This window comes from Lontra canadensis, unplaced genomic scaffold, assembly GCF_010015895.1.
Source record: "Lontra canadensis isolate GAN:19392208 unplaced genomic scaffold, GSC_riverotter_1.0 scaffold126, whole genome shotgun sequence".
Taxonomy (NCBI): domain Eukaryota; kingdom Metazoa; phylum Chordata; class Mammalia; order Carnivora; family Mustelidae; genus Lontra; species Lontra canadensis.
The window spans coordinates 364,268-382,069 of record NW_022631120.1 but is presented as its reverse complement, the minus strand read 5'-3'; the positions used below and the strand labels follow the sequence as shown (position 1 = coordinate 382,069).

Here is a 17,802-nt window from a genome sequence, read left to right as displayed (position 1 = left end):
CGGCTGCGCTTGCGCCGGCAGGTGGGGCAAGATGGCTGCGGAGCAGGGAGTGAGGGTCGTCGGGCCCCGGACGGGAGCGAGACTGGGCATGGTGATTCGGGCCTTCGTGTTGCTGCTGTGTTTTGCGGCCCGCGGAGGCGCGCTTTACTTCCACATCGGGGAGACCGAAAAGAAGTGCTTTATTGAGGAGATTCCGGACGAGACCATGGTTATAGGTGCGGGTGGAAGGGGGGAGTTTGGAACAAGACCTTGGTCTTGGGGCGGGGGGGCGGGGGGCGCGGGAGCAGCGGATCTCGCCGCGTCCTGGCGGGGCCCGACTCCACACCACCTCGCGCTCCTCTGACCTGGGTTCGCCGCACTTCCTCCAGGAAACTACCGGACGCAGCTGTATGACAAGCAGCGGGAGGAGTACCAGCCGGCCACCCCCGGCCTTGGCATGTTCGTGGAGGTGAAGGACCCAGAGGACAAGGTGAGCCGGCCCCTGAGCCCCGCCGAGCCCTCCGCTCTGCCCTTCCCCGCCAGACCCGGCAGGTGCTGGTTCTTCCCCTCCTGCTCGCCGCAGCCGCTCCACTGCTGGGCATAGCTGGGTGCTGGGGAGAAAATCCCGGACTTGCGCTCGAGGCCACAGTTGGGCCGCTGCGGGGCTGGCTAGCGGCTCCTCTCAGCTCCTTCCCGACTGCTGCCCGACTCGGCCGAGCCCCTTCCCCGCCCCGAGCCGCCGCGGTTTTCCTGGCCTGCGAGATGGAAAGTCACCTGTCTGGTAGGCGTGGTTGGTGGATTAATTGTGGTGCTGGCCGTCAGAGAATTCCGGTCACTGTGATGCTGTGACATCTAGACTTGAGGATTTCCCAGAACGGGGTGCTTCCCAAACCGAGTGAGCAGCTTTTAATTTCGACAAGTAAGGATATTAAAGCCAAAGAAAAACAAAAATCTTTAGTTGTCACCTTTCATTTCAAAGAACCAGACCAAAAGAGCGGAAATGGCAGGAGCTCCGAATAAAGAGCCCTTCCCAAGAGCAGTCACGTGTCAGCTCCGTCTCAGACCCTTCACGCCTGCCCCAGAAAGTTCTCAGGCTTTTGGCAACTGCTGCAGAGCAGCTCTCTGGACCTTGTGTTGTGAGGTGCTTAGGACCCTGTTTGCCAACTTTCAGGCACTCAGAGCGTGAAGCTCTGTTTCCTTCCAGCCCCATCCCGCCTGTAACACTCACTGAAGCCTTTTCTCTCCAGGTCATCCTGGCCAGACAGTATGGCTCTGAAGGCAGGTTCACTTTCACCTCCCATACCCCTGGCGAACACCAGATCTGTCTTCACTCCAATTCCACCAAGTTCTCTCTTTTTGCTGGAGGCATGTTGGTGAGTGGAATCACGCGGGATTTGTAGCTTTCAAGTTCTAGACCCAGCTCACGCCTGGAGACTTGGAGGTGCTTTGGGTATGAGATGAGTATGTCGGATTTGTGTTTCCTAAAAATTCTGGGTTTCCAGTGAACATCCAGGCATGGTTGCTGAACTCCTTGTGTGTGCCTTGGTCCAAGGCTCCACCAAGCTGATTCTTGCCTGTTTTTCCAGAGCTGCCTAGGGCCAGACACTGTGGAGGACCAGCTGCTCATCCCTGGCAGGACAATGGAGCAGGGCTGCCTCATTTCTTCTTTTCCTTGTCTGTCCCCAGAGAGTTCACCTGGACATCCAGGTAGGAGAACACGCCAACGACTATGCAGAAATTGCGGCCAAAGACAAGCTGAGTGAGTTGCAGCTCCGAGTGAGACAGCTGGTGGAGCAGGTAGAGCAGATCCAGAAAGAGCAAAACTACCAACGGGTATGTTGGGCAGGACCTTCTGTGTGGGCTTCATCCCAGGTGCCTTCCCTTGGCTCATCCAGTAGTTGCATGCAGGTCAAACTTGGGTTTCAGAATGAAACCCAAGGAATTCACATGTCTGTGCTGCTCTGCCAAGTCTAAAAGGCAGGGTGGGTACCACTAACTCCTGTTTGTAACCAAGGAGACACAGTGATACATGCACAGTGACAAAAGGAGGGATCGATGCTGATACTTTGGGTGTTAATTCCATGGCTGCAGGTGCTTCCAGGAGCAGCTATTTCAAACTCCGTTGTGTCAGGGAGCCAGGATGGGACCATGAATGGCTCTGTGACCATAAGGACTGTTCTGTATTTAAGCCTCAGGGACCTCAGTTAATTGTCAGCTGAGGGCAGCCTTGCAGATATTCTAGACCTGGGTTTCAAGAGAAGCTATATGGATTTTTCCCGGGTTTTAAATATTTGCAAAACACACGTGCATGCCAGATGTCCTCACTGGGCCACCAGTTTGCAGCTTGTGCCCACAGTCCTCAAGGAGCAGCTGGGGAGACCTGGGCAGAGAGGTGAGAGCATGTCCACTCCTGAGTGCTAGAGGACGGCTCTCTCTGATGGAGTGATACTGCAGCTACTTTACCTCTGCCCATGGCTCCACGAGGGGACCAGGGGAGGAAGAACACAGTCCTCAGGTCGGGGGTGGGGGGGGTCTCTTCAGGTCTTTGCAGGTACTTGACGGGAAGCTGAGTGGAGCTGCCTGGCCCTGGGTTCCCCTCCCAGTTACAATGGTGCCAGGTGGGGCCCAGCAACCTTAAGCCCCTCTTCCCTTCTCTCCTCCCACAGTGGCGAGAGGAGCGCTTCCGGCAAACAAGTGAGAGCACCAACCAGCGGGTGCTGTGGTGGTCCATTCTGCAGACCCTCATCCTCGTAGCCATCGGTGTCTGGCAGATGCGGCACCTCAAAAGCTTCTTTGAAGCGAAGAAGCTGGTGTAGCCATCCCTGGCCTCACAGGCCATCCTTCCTCCCAGGCTGGGGGAGAAAGGGCCTCCTGGAACTGATTTTTCTCTGGCAGGAGGACTGGTTCCGAGCCTTGGCTATCTGGAGGGGAGAGGGGCTACAGGCACCCCCCCGGCATAAGCTTAGGGCAGTGGTTTGGCTGGCTGATACTGAGCAGATGGTAGGGCAGTGCCTGCCCCCTCCCCTGGGCTCTGAGCCCTTTGCAGTAATCAGCCAGCGGCTGGTAAAGCCACTGGGAGCCCCACTGGCACCTCAGAATCACAGTGTTACTGATCAGGGATGTGAGGCTGTTGTCTGGGGTGGCTGGGGGGAGGGGAGCGGGTGGGCAAGCCAGTCTTTTTTCTGTCTTCCTTTGCTAACGTGGGATTTTTGAGCAGGTGGGGGTGTGGCTGTGATTCCTACCACTCCGGGAACCTCACTGTACCCTCCTTGGGCCCAGACTGCTGATCCAGGATGTTTGTGTCAATGGAGGGTGGGGGTGGAGGGAGTTGCAGTGTGGGGAGAGTAACCTGGAGCTTGACCTCATCTTCTCAAATTGGTTGTCCTTTTTGGGAGCTTGAGGAACTGGGGTCAGGCCAAGCAGAGGCCTTGGTGCTGGTTGGGGATGGGGCCTGCAGAGTCTTAGTTACTGATTTCATTTTCAATAAGTCTAGGTTTGTTACATTGGTTTCCCAATAAAAAAAAAAAAAAATTGATTTCTTGTCCAGTGTAGTTACTGCAGTGGCCATAACACGGAGGGGCTTGGGGAATGTCATTTGTCCCACTGTGCAAAGCACTTCATGTTCCAAGGTGAAAATCCACCTGGGAACTTTAGTCCTTCTGTCCTCTCTCCAACTTCCTGCAGTAGGCGATAGATGGTGGGTTTTCCCAAGACCATAAAACAAGACACTTGGGGGCTTGGTGCTCAGATTTACACCATTTTCCTCTGTGCCCCCTCCCTTGTAACAAAGTGCCCTCCCTGCTTTTCCAGAGCAGGTGGAAGTCACTGTCATGGTGCTGCGAGGAAGGACCTCGTTCAGGAAGGGAATGTACACTGAACAGAAGTTCTGTAGGTTTGGGAAGGACAGAAATCCCTGGGCTGGTGGGGATGAGGATGTTGTTGGTTTTAACCAAAAGCTTGAGATTTCAGTAAGGACCTTGAAGAAGAGGAATGATTCTGATACAAAGTAAAGCTGGGGGTGTTGGACAAACTAGCGGATGGAGGTCAATGGGCATGGTTCCCACTGGAGTCAAGGTAATTTGAGGAAGATGTTTAAGGTTGGTTAGAGTTGGAAGACATTTGTATGTTACCCAGTGTTCAACACAGTTTTGAGTAGAAGAACCCCGTGGAGGGGCACCCCAGTGTGTTAAGCCTCTGCGTTCAGCTCAGGTCATGATCTCAGGGTCTTAGGATCGAGCCCTGCATCGGGCTCTCTGCTCAGCAGGGAGCCTGCTTCCCGCCCTCTCTCTGCCTGCCTCTCTGCCTACTTGTGATCTCTGTCTGTCAAATAAATAAAATCTTTAAAAAACAAAAAAAAAAAAGGAAGAAAAAGAAGAAGAACCCCGTGGAGATAAAGCTTTTGAGAGAGAGTACAAGCAGGGAAAGTGGCAGGGAGAGGGACAAGCAGACTCTGCTGAGCAGGGAGCCAGATGTGGGCTCGATCACACAAGAACTGAGCTGAAGGTAGACACTTAACCGATAGAGCCACCCAGGGCGTTCCCCATGGAGATAAATTTGAGGGAGGTTAATCCAGAAGCATGTGAGAAAAAGACGGTGGGGAGACCAGTTTGCAGACTACTTGAACTGCCAGGAGGATGTGATGTGACCTTAGATTGCCACCTGGACATTAAAAACAAAACCCTTTTTTAGAACAGCTTTGGAATTACAGAAAGATTGTGATAATAGTTCCCCCATTATTGTCATGCATCAGTATGGTATATTTGTTAATGAAACAATATCAATACATTATTTCTCACTGAAGTCCATACCATATGTAGATTTTCTTAGCCATTGCCCAGTGCCCCCCTTTTTTTGGTTCCAGGATCCCATCCAGGACACCACATTACATTTAGCCCCTTCTTGGCTGTGACCGTTTCTCAGACTTTCCTTGCTTTTTATTACCTTGACAGTTTTTAGGAGTACAGTTCAGGGTTTTTTTATAGAATTTTCCTCAATTGGGATTTGTCTGCTGGTTTTATCATTAGACTGGAGTTCTGAGGTTTTGAAAGACCAAAAAATGTGCCATTCTCATCCATCATATATGGTACTGATTATCAACACGACTATGGGTGTCACTGAAATTAATTGGGATTTTTATGTGAAAACGATTTCTTGAGACAAATCAGATCTGACACTAGTGGGGCTTCATTCCAGTGTGACAATTAGCTGGACTGAATCACAACTGTCCCTTTGAGGTGGGCTTGTGCTTTCAGATCACAGTCCCACCTCCCTGTTTCAGTCACTGGCCTTACCTGGACGGTCTCTGCAGGGGATCAGCCTTGCCTGTGTCATCAGCAAACACAGGCTGCATTTGCCAACGTTCTGTTCTAGAGTGAAGTGCAAGGCAGAGTTTAGCAGTAAGGTCACTGGTGGGTGTATGCTGGGCTTAAGGGAGAAACTGGGAGGTGGTGGTGGTGGTGATTAAATTCCTCACCTACAGTAAAGTCCTTTGGAAGCAGCAACTGTGCAACCAAAGTACCTTGGTTTACACCCTGAATTGCCTCTCTGTGTACCAGTTTTTCAAGTGGGCATACGTATACTTCCTTTTTTTTTTTTTTTTAAGATTTTATTTATTTATTTGACAGACAGAGATGAGAGGCAGGCAGAGAGAGAGGGGGAAGCAGGCTCCCCACTGAGCAGAGAGCCCGATGCGGGGCTCGATCCCAGGACCCCGAGACCACGACCCGAGTCGAAGGCAGAGGCTTTAACCCACTGAGCCACCCAGGCGCCCCGCATACGTATACTTCTTGAAAGGACTGAATGAGAGAACAGGAGCAAAGAACTTAGAACCGTGCCTGGCACCTACTAAGCACTCAGTAGATATTAGCTGTTTATTAGGGAACTTCACATTTGTGTGGAGATCAAGCCCCACAGGTCTGCTGTCTTTTCCCAGATCGGAGGCTGGCCCAGCCAGGTTAAGTTCCCACTGTGCCAGGGCAGATAGAAGAACTCCATATTACTCCCCCTTCCGTGCTCACCTCAACTCCACCTAAATGCCCCTTCCTGCATAATGGCCGTCACTAACATCGCGTAGGTGCCCAGCACCTACCAAGTATGTTTGCCCGTTCTCTTTTAACCCAAGCAGCCATGCCAGTCAGGGGCTACTCATACACGCAAGTAGGAAACAGATGCAAAGAGATGGTGCCCTGCCCCCTAGTGCTTCGCTCCTCGCTAGCGCTTGGGGTCTCTGCTGAGCCCGAGGCAGAGCCGCGAGCCTGGCCTTGCCCCCGCCCCCCACCCCCCGGCTTGTTTGCGGAGGAACCCTGCACCCACCACCTGGGGCCGGGAAGAGGACGGCGGTGCGGATTATCATCCCAGAGCGCCGGTTTGGAGGTCTGGAGGCTAACTCAATCCAGCACCGGCCCAGTGACCTGAACCCCCTCCGGGTTCTCGGCTTCTCAGGAGAACAAGCGGCTCCCCCGCAAGGCAGTTGAACCGCCGTAGCCGGAGCGCTCGACCGTTCCTCGCACGCGGAACCTTTCACGCGGCGGCTCGGCGGAGCCGACGGCGCGGCAGGAGCGGCGGATCCGGCGGACCGGGGGGCGGGGCGGACGCGCCGGGGCGGGGCGGGAGGCGGAGGCGCCGCGTAGCCCCGGGAGGCCGGGCCGGCCCAGCTGGGAACTCGAGTCCCATGCGCCGCCACCTCCCCCCACGATGTTCCCCTCCCGGAGGAAAGCGGCGCAGCTGCCCTGGGAGGACGGCAGGTGAGCGGCGGCGGCCGGCCCGGGCCCCGTCCTCCCGGGTGCCGATCCTTTCCGGGCCGCCCCGCGGAATTTAGGAGCCCGAGGCCGTCGCGTCCCCGTCTGCGGGGCTTCCCGAGGGTCTGTGGTTCTCCTTGTGGGTCGCTGTCTCTCTCTGGGTACGGGTCGCCCTCTCTCCGTGTGGGTCTCTGTGTCTCGCAGTCTCCGTCGCCCCGCAGGTCTCCGTCCCCCCGCGGGTCTGTATTTCTCCCATGACTTCTCCTTGTGAGTTTCTGTCCCTCTCTTGGCGGGTCTCTGTCCCTCGGTGTGGGTCTCTTTGTGTCTGTTTCTCCACTGGCGTCTGTCTGCGTGCGGGGCTCTGACTCCACGGACCTCTCCCCTCGGATCGCTGTCTTTCTGTCTGCCCCTGGCCCCTGAGGGTCTTTCTCCCTCTTCTCTGGTCTCCCGCTTCCCGCCTCACATCCCTGTAGCCTCAGACCCTACCCTCCCTCACGCTTCCCCAGCCTTTGCTGACCGCCCAAAAGCTGTTCCGACCAGACAGAAGCTCTGTGTGCGGTGCCTGGCAGGGCCCTGCCTGGCACGTACTAGGCACTCGGCACACGTAATGCTGGTTCATTTCCGGTGCAGCTGTACGGGGTCCAGACCTTAGCTAGTGATGTTTTCCACTAAAAAAAAAAAAAAAAATGGGGTAGGGGAGCCATCTAGACCCGTCTAGATTTGGGAGGACACCCACACTTCGTTCTGAAGATGTGCCCGCAAAACTCTTCCCACCCAGAACCAGAATGGGGAATGACACCCCATTCCCTGTGTGTCTCTTGAGTTTGCCAGGTGCCAAATATTCTGGAATACAGTGGACACAACTTCTTCCTGGGGGGTATTCTGACGTGGTGTTGAAGTCGGAAGACAGGGATATAAGAGTAGGAAAGCCTGGACAGTGGAATCCGCCTTGAGCCATGTGACCCGAAACAGATCCCTTCATCTTTCCAACCTCAACTTTGCCATCTCCGCAGCAGGGATCATAGTATCTACTCTGCAGAGCTGTCTGAGACGGCATCTGTAAAGCTCTTGACACTGCACCTGGTACAGAGGAGGTGTCTGACGGTTCCCTTTGTAGTTGGGCGGTCCTGTAACCAGAGCAGCTGATATTCAAACCTGTATCACTAAGCCTTGTGTAAGGAAAGAGAGGAAAGGTAATGGAAGAGAAGTTCCATTTCCTGATCCCTTTCCATAAACCTTTGGAACATACCTGTGTTCCCAGAAAAAGTTACCGATGTCAATGCCTGCTTTGGACCCAGGGGTACAAAGGTCCATGCAACAGATGCAGGCTAGTATAACAGTTGAGAGTGCTGGCTCTGGAGCCAGCCTACCTGGGTTTGAATCTGCCTTTTCTAGCCTTGGGCACAGACTGATAGAGACAGAGCAGGGTGTGCCCCTCAGAGCAGGGTGCCCCAGGGCTGGGAGCCGCTGGTCTTGCAGACCTGGAGATCGCCACCAGGTGGCACCAGGAGCCCTCAGTGTCCACTTGTCCTGATGATTGGAGATTTGGCTCTGAATTCAGTTGATTTGGGATCTTAGAGCCCAAAGGATAAGCTTGCCTAAGAGAACGTGGTCCTGAAAGGGAAGCTGGACTGAAGGAACAGCCTGTGAAATTGCACAGAGTGCCCAATCCATGCCACACCCCTGGATAATGGTCACTGCTTCTTTTCCCAAAGGTGGGATGTTTCCTCATGTTTGCATCCCCGGTCTCCATCCCACCCCCAGAAAGAGCCCCAAGGGCGAGAGAGAATCAGTAGAGGTTCCGGCCTTCCCAAGCCACTGGCAGGATTGGGCTTCGCTGCTCCGCAGCGGAGGAGAGTCCTACTACAGGACAGTGGGGGGTAAGTCAGAAGCCCAGGCAGAGTGTCCTACCTGGCCACCTCTCTGCCATGTGTGGGACCTGGCTAGGGCTGCTGGCTTCCAGGTTGGCGGTTGTGCTTTATGGATAGTTTGGCTCTGGTGTGTGACTTAAAGCATGCTGCGACTGCTTGAACCTTTCCTGTGACTCACCTAGCAAGCCCTCTGCTGCCTAAACTGGGGCCGCTGGCAGGAACTGATGACCTGCGGGGAAGACGGCGAACGGGACACCAATGATTCCAGACCTCTCAGTGCCTCGAGGAGGGAAGGCCCAGAGGCCATGGAGGGAGCTCGTAGATCAGCTTGAGCGCACACTGAGGGGTGGGCCCTGCAGGCCCTGGCATTAGAGTTGAAGGGGAGGGACCGTGCTGGCTGTGACAGTGGAGGTTGGCCCTGGAGGATGAGCAGGGGGCTTCCAGGCGAATAAAGTAAGGAAGGGCCCGGCAGGCTGTGTGAGCGCTGGAGCAGGAAGGAATGTGGTGAGTGGCGAAGCTCTGGGTTACCCAGCATGTGCCCTGCGGGGGTAGTAGGGAGCAACTCGGGTCCAGTCTGTGCCGCCTGCCAGCTAACTGGTGACTCTTTAAGGCTATAAAACTGGGTGTTTTGCAGGTGGTTGCAGGGGCAGTAGATCGAGGAAACTCTACTTTTCTTAGATTGCCCAGCTCCTTCCCAGGCTCAGCAAGAAAGATCCCAGCACTCCTCAGTGTCCAGGCCGTTCAGTGGCGCTGGCAGCTTCTAAACCCAGCTTGGGTTCCATCTTCCTCCCCTGCCGGCATCTTCCTCTCCCTCTTCCATCTCCCATTTCTTGTGACATAGGCTACCCCTTAGACTGAAGCTTTGAGACCTGTTCAGTGAACTGCCATTGTCTGTTTGGGCCTTGTGTTCTGGGGGCAGATCCAGTCTTCCCAGAATCAACTTAGGGCTCTTCCCTGTGACCGATGCTGGCACCGGCCCCTGCCTTGGGGGCCTTTCTGGTGTGAGAAGCAGGATGAAGTCAAGGTTTCAGCTGGGGTTGAACCAACAGGGGAGCGGGGTTTGAAAGGCAATGGGTGGGATCTCTAAGGCCGTGCTCCTGTCTGGACCTCGGGCTGTATGTCCTGGGGAGGGGAGGGTACAAGGGACAAGGAGTCTCATCCCCATCCAGCAGCAGCTCTTGATCTGACCTGGACTCACTCACAGAAAGTAAGGGGGTATGAAAGAGCTGGGGAAGCCCTGCCCTGGGGTCGGAGGGCTTTCTGGAGGCAGGGTGACAGAGGCTGGGCCCAGAGCAGCGAGCAGGATTCTGACGCGAGGTAGCAGCACAAACCAAAGCATTCGGGGGGCTTCTGCACTAATTCCCAGGTGCTTGGGGCAGACCGGTCCTGTGTGCCCGACTTGTGGGGAAGCCAGAGGAGGGGCCTGTCAGAGGGTCCAACCCCTGGCGCCACCGGCACTCCTAACCTTGTCTGTGCTCTTGTCCCAGGTCCAGGTTGCTCCCCGGCGGCCTCCCTCGGAAGTGCTCCGTCTTCCACCTCTTTGTCGCCTGTCTCTTACTGGGCTTCCTCTCCCTGCTCTGGCTGCAGCTCAGCTGCTCCGGGGACGTAGCCCGGGCAGCCAGGGGACAAGGGCAGGAGACCCCGGGCCCACCCCGCTCCTGCCCCCCCGAGCCACCACCTGAACACTGGGAAGAAGACGCCTCCTGGGGCCCCCACCGCCTGGCCGTGCTGGTGCCCTTCCGCGAGCGCTTTGAGGAGCTCCTGGTCTTTGTGCCCCACATGCATCGCTTCCTGAGCCGGAAAAAGATCCAGCACCATATCTATGTGCTCAACCAGGTGGACCACTTCAGGTAGGAATGGTCTCCTGAAGCAGCAGCCCCTCTCCAGGCCCTCACCCTGCCTCGGCCCCTCGGGCACCTCCCTTCCCCACGGGAGTCCCATGCCAGGGGGGCCTCTGGCCTGTGAAAGCACCCTCCCCTCCCCCAACACCGGGGCAGTGGAAGGAAGTGGGGGAGCAGTGGTCCCTTCTCGGGGGTGTGCTGGGAATTTGAGAGGCAGATTTGGGGTCAAAGAGTGTCCTGATCTAATAGCCGTTTTCTGTTTGTTTAAGATTTATTTATTTGAGAGGGAGAAAGAACAAGCAGGTGGGAGGGGCAGAGGGAAAGAATCTCAAGCAGACTCCATGCTGGGCACCAAGCCGGTCACGGTGCTCGATCTCACCACTCTGAGATCACGCCCTGAGCCAAAACCAAGAGTCAGACACTTAGCTGCCTGAGCCCCCCCAGGCGCCCCAGTATCCATTTTGAAAAGATGGCCACGGCTGCTGTATGAGGAATAGCTTTTACCTGGACAGGAGAAAGGTGCTGGGTGCTGGGAGGTGAGGGTGTCTGGGCTCTGGGGAAGCGGATGTCCCGGGAGATGGGTTGAGGAGGAAGCCCACGCAGAGCTTTCTAGTAAACTGGCTGTGGGTATTCAGGGAAGGGAGGGTAAACACCACAGCTTCGAAGCTGCTCACCGTCAGGTGTTACCCTGAGATCCTCACCCTTTACCACGCACTGCTCGCCTCCGTGAGCCAGTCCACACGTCTCTTCTACCTCCTCTCCCTGCGCTTCCATCCGCTGGGAGCCGGGTCCAAAGGCTCAGGGGACCCACCAGGCCCTTTAGGCTCAGTTCCCCCCAGTTTTCACAGCCCACACTTTTGTCCTCACGGTCTCCTCCTAACCCTGGCTTGGAATCCAGGGTCCATCGTTAGCAGCAGTCCCTCGCCTACTTCTTGGCTCCCTGACCCACCACCACTGACGATGCCTCTCCCGCACCTGGGCAGCTGGATGTGGCTGGAGAGGGCGCTCCGCTCATCTTCCTGGCAATGGAAGGCCTGCCTAGAAGCCTTGTGCTCCTCTGGCGTGCTGCCGCGCCACTGTCTGACGCAGCTTTGCACCCTTTCTGTGCTCCTCCCTGCTCCTCAGCTTCAGCCGATGACTTGGCTTCCCGTTTGAGAACACAGAGCTGTTTGAGAAGATGCTGGAAGAGGGTGTGCCCAAGTGCCCACCAGCTTCTGTGTGGGCGTGCTGGGGATACCCCGTCCCAGCCCCTCCAGGGCCAGCTCTGCCACTCGGGCCCTGGACGGACGTAGCTCCTCTCTCTCCTGCATGAATTCCTCCCTCTAGGAGCATTTGCATCAGCACACACTGAAATAGCTCCCATCTGAAAAAAGAAGACAAGACCCTGTGACCTCCCATCACTCATATTTCTCTGCTCCCCTCTCTCCCATCTCGCTCTTTGGAACCTGCTCTCCTCCCAACATTTACCCCCACATCTGTGACAGGGAGGCAGCTCTCCCTGATACCAGCAGTGAGCCTGTGGCGGTGACCCGAGGCCCTGTTCTTAGCCCGCATTGGCCAACTGGGTTACTACTTCCTTCTTAAAACACCTCTGTTTGGCTTTTTTTTTTTTTTTTAAGATTTTTTTATTTATTTATTTGACAGAGAGAGATCACAAGTAGGCAGAGAGGCAGGCAGAGAGAGGAAGGGAAGCAGGCTCCCTGCTGAGCAGAGAGCCCAATGCGGGACTCGATCCCAGGACCCTGGGATCATGACCTGAGCCGAAGGCAGCGGCCTAACCCACTGAGCCACCCAGGCGCCCTTAAAACACCTCTGTTTGGCTTTTGAAGCCCTCTGCTTCTCCTCCTTCCTTACTGCCTGCCCCCACCCAGCTGTGTCCTTCACTGGTTCTGCCTCACCCTCCTGACCTCGCGACCTTGGTGCTCTTGGGCTCAGTGCCTCCGTGTCCTTTTTCCTGCCTACAGCCACTCCCTGGGGATGTCATCCGGTCTCAGCATTAAACCCCGCCGCCGTCCAGACCCTGCTGACCCCCTGAGTCTGTTCCAGCCCAGGAGCTCTCCTGACCTCCAGACCCGCACGCGCAGCCGCCCGCATCCCTCTCCTTCTTGGCGTCTCGGGCATCCCAAGCTTCGTGTGATCAAAACCGCATTTCTGATTCCCCACCCGACCCCTCCCCAGCTCAGGAGCCGGCTGCTTCTCGCTTCCGGTGGCTCCGGCCAGAAAGCCTCAGAGTGCTTAGCTCTTCTCTTTCCCTCACGCGGTGCATTCTGTCCCTCAGAATACATCTAGAATCTGCCCACTTCTCACCTCCCCCCTGAGCTAAATCACTGCTGTGTCCTGCCGGAATGAGTGTAGGAGCCTCCCAGCCTGACTCCCGCTCCCCCCGACCCTCCCGTCTCTTCCCCACACCCCAGCCACAGCCATCCTGTTACACCCGAAGTCACAGCACGGCCTGCCTCTGCTCCTGCCTCAGGCCTTGGCAGTGGCTTTCCTCTCTGCTTCCTTCCAGCTCATTCCCTCAGCCCTTCGCCTGCCACCCCATTACCATGGCTCCCCCTGCCCCCCTCCCGTCTGGAAGAACACTGACTTGCCCCCCAGTGGCCTCCCCACTCCTCGCCCTGCTCTATCTTCCTCCATTGAGCCTGCCAGGGTCTGGCTAGATACACAATTACTTACTTTTCTCTCCTCTTATCAGCATGTCCTTTCCCTGATAGCAGTGCTTTGACTTCTCCACATGGGTACTGCAGGGATCCTGCTGCTTTCTGGCGCAGGGTGGGGGCTCGCTAGGCATGTGTGAGCTGAGCTGGGGTCAGGCGTGTAGTCAGGCAGCCCCCCCCACCCTGGGAAGACAGCGTCGGGCAGGAGGGTGGCCCGGGCTCGTGCTGTGGAGGACAGGCTCCCGCTCACGGTGGAGAGCAAGCCCACCTGCCCACCCCCCAGCTCAGCCAGCTTGCTGCCTCCCTGTGCAGGTTCAACCGCGCAGCCCTCATTAACGTGGGCTTCCTGGAGAGCAGCAACAGCACGGACTATATCGCCATGCACGACGTGGACCTGCTGCCCCTCAACGAGGAGCTAGACTATGGCTTCCCTGAGGCCGGCCCCTTCCACGTGGCCTCCCCGGAGCTCCACCCGCTCTACCACTACAAGACCTACGTGGGTGGCATCCTGCTGCTCTCCAAGCAGCACTACCAGCTGGTGAGGCCCGGCCTGTGCGGCCCAGGGCCAGGGAGTGCTTGCCTGCATGGGGGCGCCACTGGGGGTGCAGCAGTTCCGGGGGCCCAGCAGATGGAGGTGTCCAGCCCCGGGCCCGTCCTGGGAGCGCGGGAGCGGCCAGCGACGTGGGCCAGGAATGGAACCCAGTGTGTCAGTTAGGGAGGATGCGGCTGCGGCAGCAGGAACCGCTGGACCGGCTGGCTTCAGAAGACTCAGGGTTCCTTGGCTGGGAAAGTGGACCCGGCTGGGTGGGACCCGGGGAGGGTCTGGCTTCCAGGGCAGCTGGCCCGGCCTCTCAGACAGGGTCCCCGGGACACCATTTCCCCTGCCATCTCTCAGCTCGGCTTTGTCCGCAGAGTGGATTGATTTTCAGACACTGGAGGTGCGAGGTGGTTGTCGTAGCTGTGCCCCCTGCCCTGGTCCACCTAGGCCCGGGGTCAGGAGAAGCTGGAGTGCCTTCCCCAACAGCCCAGACAGGAGTTTCAGAACTGCACCGTGCTGCCTCCTGATTGGCCTGACTTAAGTCAGGGGCCTGGCCCGAGTCAGGGGCTGTGGCTGGAGGTGGAGGTGGGCAGGGGGCAAGGGTGGTGAGGGGTAGGGTGGGAAGGACCAAGTGGCTCAGACCCCCATCTTTTTAGGGTGTGGCTGAGGCCAGCTCTGTGTAGATGAAGCCCCAGGCCAGGTGGCGGCAGAGGTGCTGCCAGAGCCCAGCTGTCCCTCTCCCCTGGGAAGAGACCAGGGCAGAGCCTCCCTAGGAGAAACGGGGGCATGGGGCAGGCAGAAGTCAAGCAGGAGCTGGCACTTCTGCCTATCACCAGCTCCCCAGAGAGGTGCCCTCCCTCCCGCCCGTCAGACCTTTCTGAGAAACCAGGCATCTCACACAAGTTCAAGGCCCCATTAGAACAGGCAAAGGGACTGGGCTGCAGTGCCTGCCCCCCCATACCTCAGCGGCTGTGGGAACTGGGTGTCCATTCGAATCTCCAGAGGACGAGGAGGAGCAGGGGGCCTTGGCCGACTTCCACTTGATAGGATACCGGGGAATGCCCCTGGGAGGATGGGGCAAGTGATGTTGCCTGTTTCTGTGTCAGTGCAACGGGATGTCCAACCGCTTCTGGGGCTGGGGCCGTGAAGATGACGAGTTCTACCGGCGCATCAAAGGGGCCGGGCTGCAGGTAACACCCCCCACCTCCCCGAAAGGCTTCCAACCTCCTCAGTCATTGTGGCTGCCCTGGTTCCCTTCTCTGACCTCAGATGAGGTTCCTGGGGCTTGGAGATGGCCACCCTGCCCTGCCCCTGATGAGCACCCACCCCCTTCTGCCGAACAGCAGTGCAGGCCCCTGCCTGTGGCCCTTGGCAGGCACTGGGACCCTGGGAAAGTAGTGGTAAGGGCCAGAGCTCTGAGAGGTGGCCTGACCCAACTTCCTTTGGCCTTCTTAGCTTTTCCGCCCCTCGGGAATCACAACTGGGTACAAGACTTTTCGCCACCTGCATGACCCAGCCTGGCGGAAGAGGGACCAGAAGCGCATCGCTGCTCAAAAACAGGTGCTGACTGGTTCCCTGATTGGGGATGCACAGGTGGTGATGTGGAGGGTGGGCAACGGGGCCAAGCCTTACCACCACGCTCTCTGGCCCAGATGACCCTGTCCTCCACTGTGTGGCCCAGCACAGCCCCTGAGCACTCTACTCAAGCAGTCTGCCCCGCCCTGGTAGCTGCCATGGGCACCTGGGCACCATGGGCCGGCCCAGACCTCAGGGTCCAGGCAGGTGGGGAGCAAGCGAGGACTCCGCTGTAGGTGCCGAATCCCAGGCAGACCTGTGACGGGTGCCACCACCCCGCACACACCCATATGGGTCCGTCGGCTCTCCTGCTTACTAGTGGGGCACTGCTGGGGACCGCTGGCCACCACAAAGCCCTGAGTACACGCCCGCTCCCCCTTCCCTTCCCAGGAGCAGTTCAAGGTGGACCGCGAGGGCGGCCTGAGCACCGTGAAGTACCGCGTGGATTCCCGCACTGCCCTGTCAGTGGGCGGGGCCCCCTGCACTGTCCTCAATATCCTGTTGGACTGTGACAAGACTGCCACCCCCTGGTGCACGTTTGGCTGAGCTGACGGGACAATAAGGAAGCCTGTACCCCCTGTACCCGCAGGCCACACAGCTCCTCAGGCTCAGGACAAAGCCTCAGGCCCGGGGCCCAACTCCAGTAGGACGTGGAGGGTCCCAAAGCAGCGGAGAGCAGGCCACCTGGCTACCCCGGGGCAGGCTGGAGCCGGGACGGGACACACCCTTGGGCGCCCGAGATGCTGCTAGCAATAAACAGTGACACAGAGCGGCTGGATGCAGCTCCCACCTGGGACCGTCCACCCCCTTCCTGCTTGCCCTGCTCCACCTGCCCTCGGGCACTCAGACCATGAGGACTTTTGGTTCCTTCCCCCTGGACCGCCTTGTGCAGAAGCCGGGCCATGGACGTGGGTGGCTGGGCCCATCCAGAGGGTTAGAACTGCAGACACCGCTGTGCCGGTCCCACGGAAGGACACTGCGGACGCCGGCTCTGGCTGCATGTCACCGTGCAGGAACGCAGGCCCCATGTTGCTGGATCTTCTGATTTTTTCAAAAGAAACTAGAATTCTGGATTCTTAAGTGAAATCGATTACTTTTTAAACGCTAGCAACTCATTGAAACTTCAGAAAAGGATGCTGAGCCAAACAAAACATGTCGTAGAGCATCAATTTGTTGCCTGTGACCAAGCAGAGGGGGCTGGGGCAAAAGATGGCACCTTTCTTAGTGACAAGCTGGCAAGGGTTTGGAACAGGGCTGGGGACCCCAAATCCAGGGGAAGCTCAGGTGGGAGAGAAGCCAAAAGAAGGGCAAGGTTCCTGCCACCTCCCATAGCCCTCCAGGCTTCACTGCCCTTCTGGGTAGTCTGGTCCCCCTGGGCTCTGATGGGCTCCAACTCGGGGGTCAGGGGGCTTCATCCCACCGCACTGGGATGGACAGACAGAGATCCACAGGCCCAGACTCGGGGTAGGCAGAAGGTGCCGGCAAGGACCTGGTCATAGAGCTTGGGGGTGGGAAGAGCACGTTTCTGAGGTGGGAGAAAGAAGACAAGAAGCAGGAGAATCCTGGAGCGTTCCCACAGCATGAGGCATATAACCGATGATCACATGATGTCCAGGAGAGGCGAAGGAGGGGGGCCAAGGGAGACCATGGAATTGGGGAGTGACCTTGGAGGAATTCTCCGCATGGAAGCCTGGGGCCAATGAGAGCGGGAGGTGAGGGGTTCTTCAAGGCATCTGACTGCCAAAGATTTGGGCCAGTAGTCAGAGGAGTCTTGGACCAGTGATGCTTGGTTTGTTTAACAAACAAGACACCTGAAATGCTAGAAGAAGAGATTGAAGTCCCAGAGTTCAGGAGGGTAGATTCAACAGCTGTGCTCCAAAAAGCCTACCGCACTGAGGATGATCTCAGGGCGGCCCCATGCAGTTGCTGGAGTTGTGCACCGCATCACCTGAGCATGGTGTAATTGAGTACAATGGAACTATTCAGATGTCTAACAGAGGGTCCCTGTTATCCTAAATTGACCTCTTCCAGCAATTCAGCTTCACTCAGCATAGTGAGGGGCAAGCACAGGGAGATGACAGTGTAGGGGCAGGGCAGGAGTGGAGGTCTTGCTCAACTTGAGGCCCAGGAGAGGGGAGTGAAGCGCTTCCCATGGGCCAGTCTCTGTACATCCCTGGCTGCATCATCTTGGGCTTCCAGAACATGGAGGCAGAACACCAGTCTCTTTGGAGTTGGTGAGAACGGGTGTGGCATCAGAGCCCCCACCTTGGTCCTCACCCAGCATGTAGCAAGACCCACAAGGTTAGGGAGCTCTCTCCTTGCCACCTTCATAGAGGGAGTAGAATGAAGCAGGACCAGCTGCCTTGGCCCTGGGAGGATCCCTCCCCTTCCCCTTATGCCCACGGCCACCACCTCCTTCCAGGATCTGATAGGCACCCCAGGCCAGGCCTGATGCAGCCAGAATGTGCAGCCTGCCTCCCTCCCCAGCCACTCCAGCAGAGGAGGAGAGGGCGGAGCGGTGGCACTGGGAGGAAGCAGACAGCTCTGCCACTTCCTCAGCACCTTGGTCGCCCGCTCTGCAGAAGGGAGCTGACCTCCTTGTCT

General features: G+C 57.4%; 2 protein-coding genes across 4 annotated transcripts; both read left to right on the top strand.

The window, feature by feature from the left end:
• TMED9 (transmembrane p24 trafficking protein 9) lies at window positions 1–3,514 on the top strand. Its single transcript, XM_032842281.1, has 5 exons — window positions 1–215; window positions 369–469; window positions 1,227–1,352; window positions 1,666–1,812; window positions 2,646–3,514. The coding sequence occupies exons 1-5, from the start codon at window positions 32–34 to the stop codon at window positions 2,793–2,795; spliced, it is 708 nt and encodes a 235-aa protein (XP_032698172.1). The 5' UTR covers window positions 1–31; the 3' UTR covers window positions 2,796–3,514.
• Window positions 3,515–6,582: 3,068 nt separating this feature from the next.
• Window positions 6,583–15,768, top strand: B4GALT7 (beta-1,4-galactosyltransferase 7). 3 transcript variants are annotated; one of them, XM_032842276.1, is made up of 6 exons: window positions 6,583–6,722; window positions 10,075–10,437; window positions 13,398–13,623; window positions 14,730–14,813; window positions 15,079–15,183; window positions 15,589–15,768. In XM_032842276.1, exons 1-6 carry the CDS (start codon window positions 6,673–6,675, stop codon window positions 15,742–15,744), a joined length of 984 nt encoding a protein of 327 aa, XP_032698167.1. In that variant the 5' UTR covers window positions 6,583–6,672; the 3' UTR covers window positions 15,745–15,768. The 3 variants fall into 3 exon arrangements, with proteins under 3 accessions (XP_032698167.1, XP_032698171.1, XP_032698170.1); XM_032842280.1 differs by lacking the exon at window positions 6,583–6,722 and adding an exon at window positions 6,733–6,839; XM_032842279.1 differs by lacking the exon at window positions 6,583–6,722 and adding an exon at window positions 6,858–6,877.
• Window positions 15,769–17,802: the final 2,034 nt, after the last annotated feature.

Bases quoted from the DNA above. Each gene is read 5' to 3' on its own strand.
- B4GALT7 (XM_032842276.1), top strand. From the start codon at position 6,673: ATGTTCCCCTCCCGGAGGAAAGCGGCGCAGCTGCCCTGGGAGGACGGC. The intron at 13,624-14,729 runs GTGAGGCCCGGC...TTTCTGTGTCAG, and splicing joins CCAAGCAGCACTACCAGCTG to TGCAACGGGATGTCCAACCG. The intron at 14,814-15,078 runs GTAACACCCCCC...TGGCCTTCTTAG, and splicing joins TCAAAGGGGCCGGGCTGCAG to CTTTTCCGCCCCTCGGGAAT.
- TMED9 (XM_032842281.1), top strand. From the start codon at position 32: ATGGCTGCGGAGCAGGGAGTGAGGGTCGTCGGGCCCCGGACGGGAGCG. The intron at 216-368 runs GTGCGGGTGGAA...CACTTCCTCCAG, and splicing joins GGACGAGACCATGGTTATAG to GAAACTACCGGACGCAGCTG. The intron at 1,353-1,665 runs GTGAGTGGAATC...GTCTGTCCCCAG, and splicing joins TTTTTGCTGGAGGCATGTTG to AGAGTTCACCTGGACATCCA.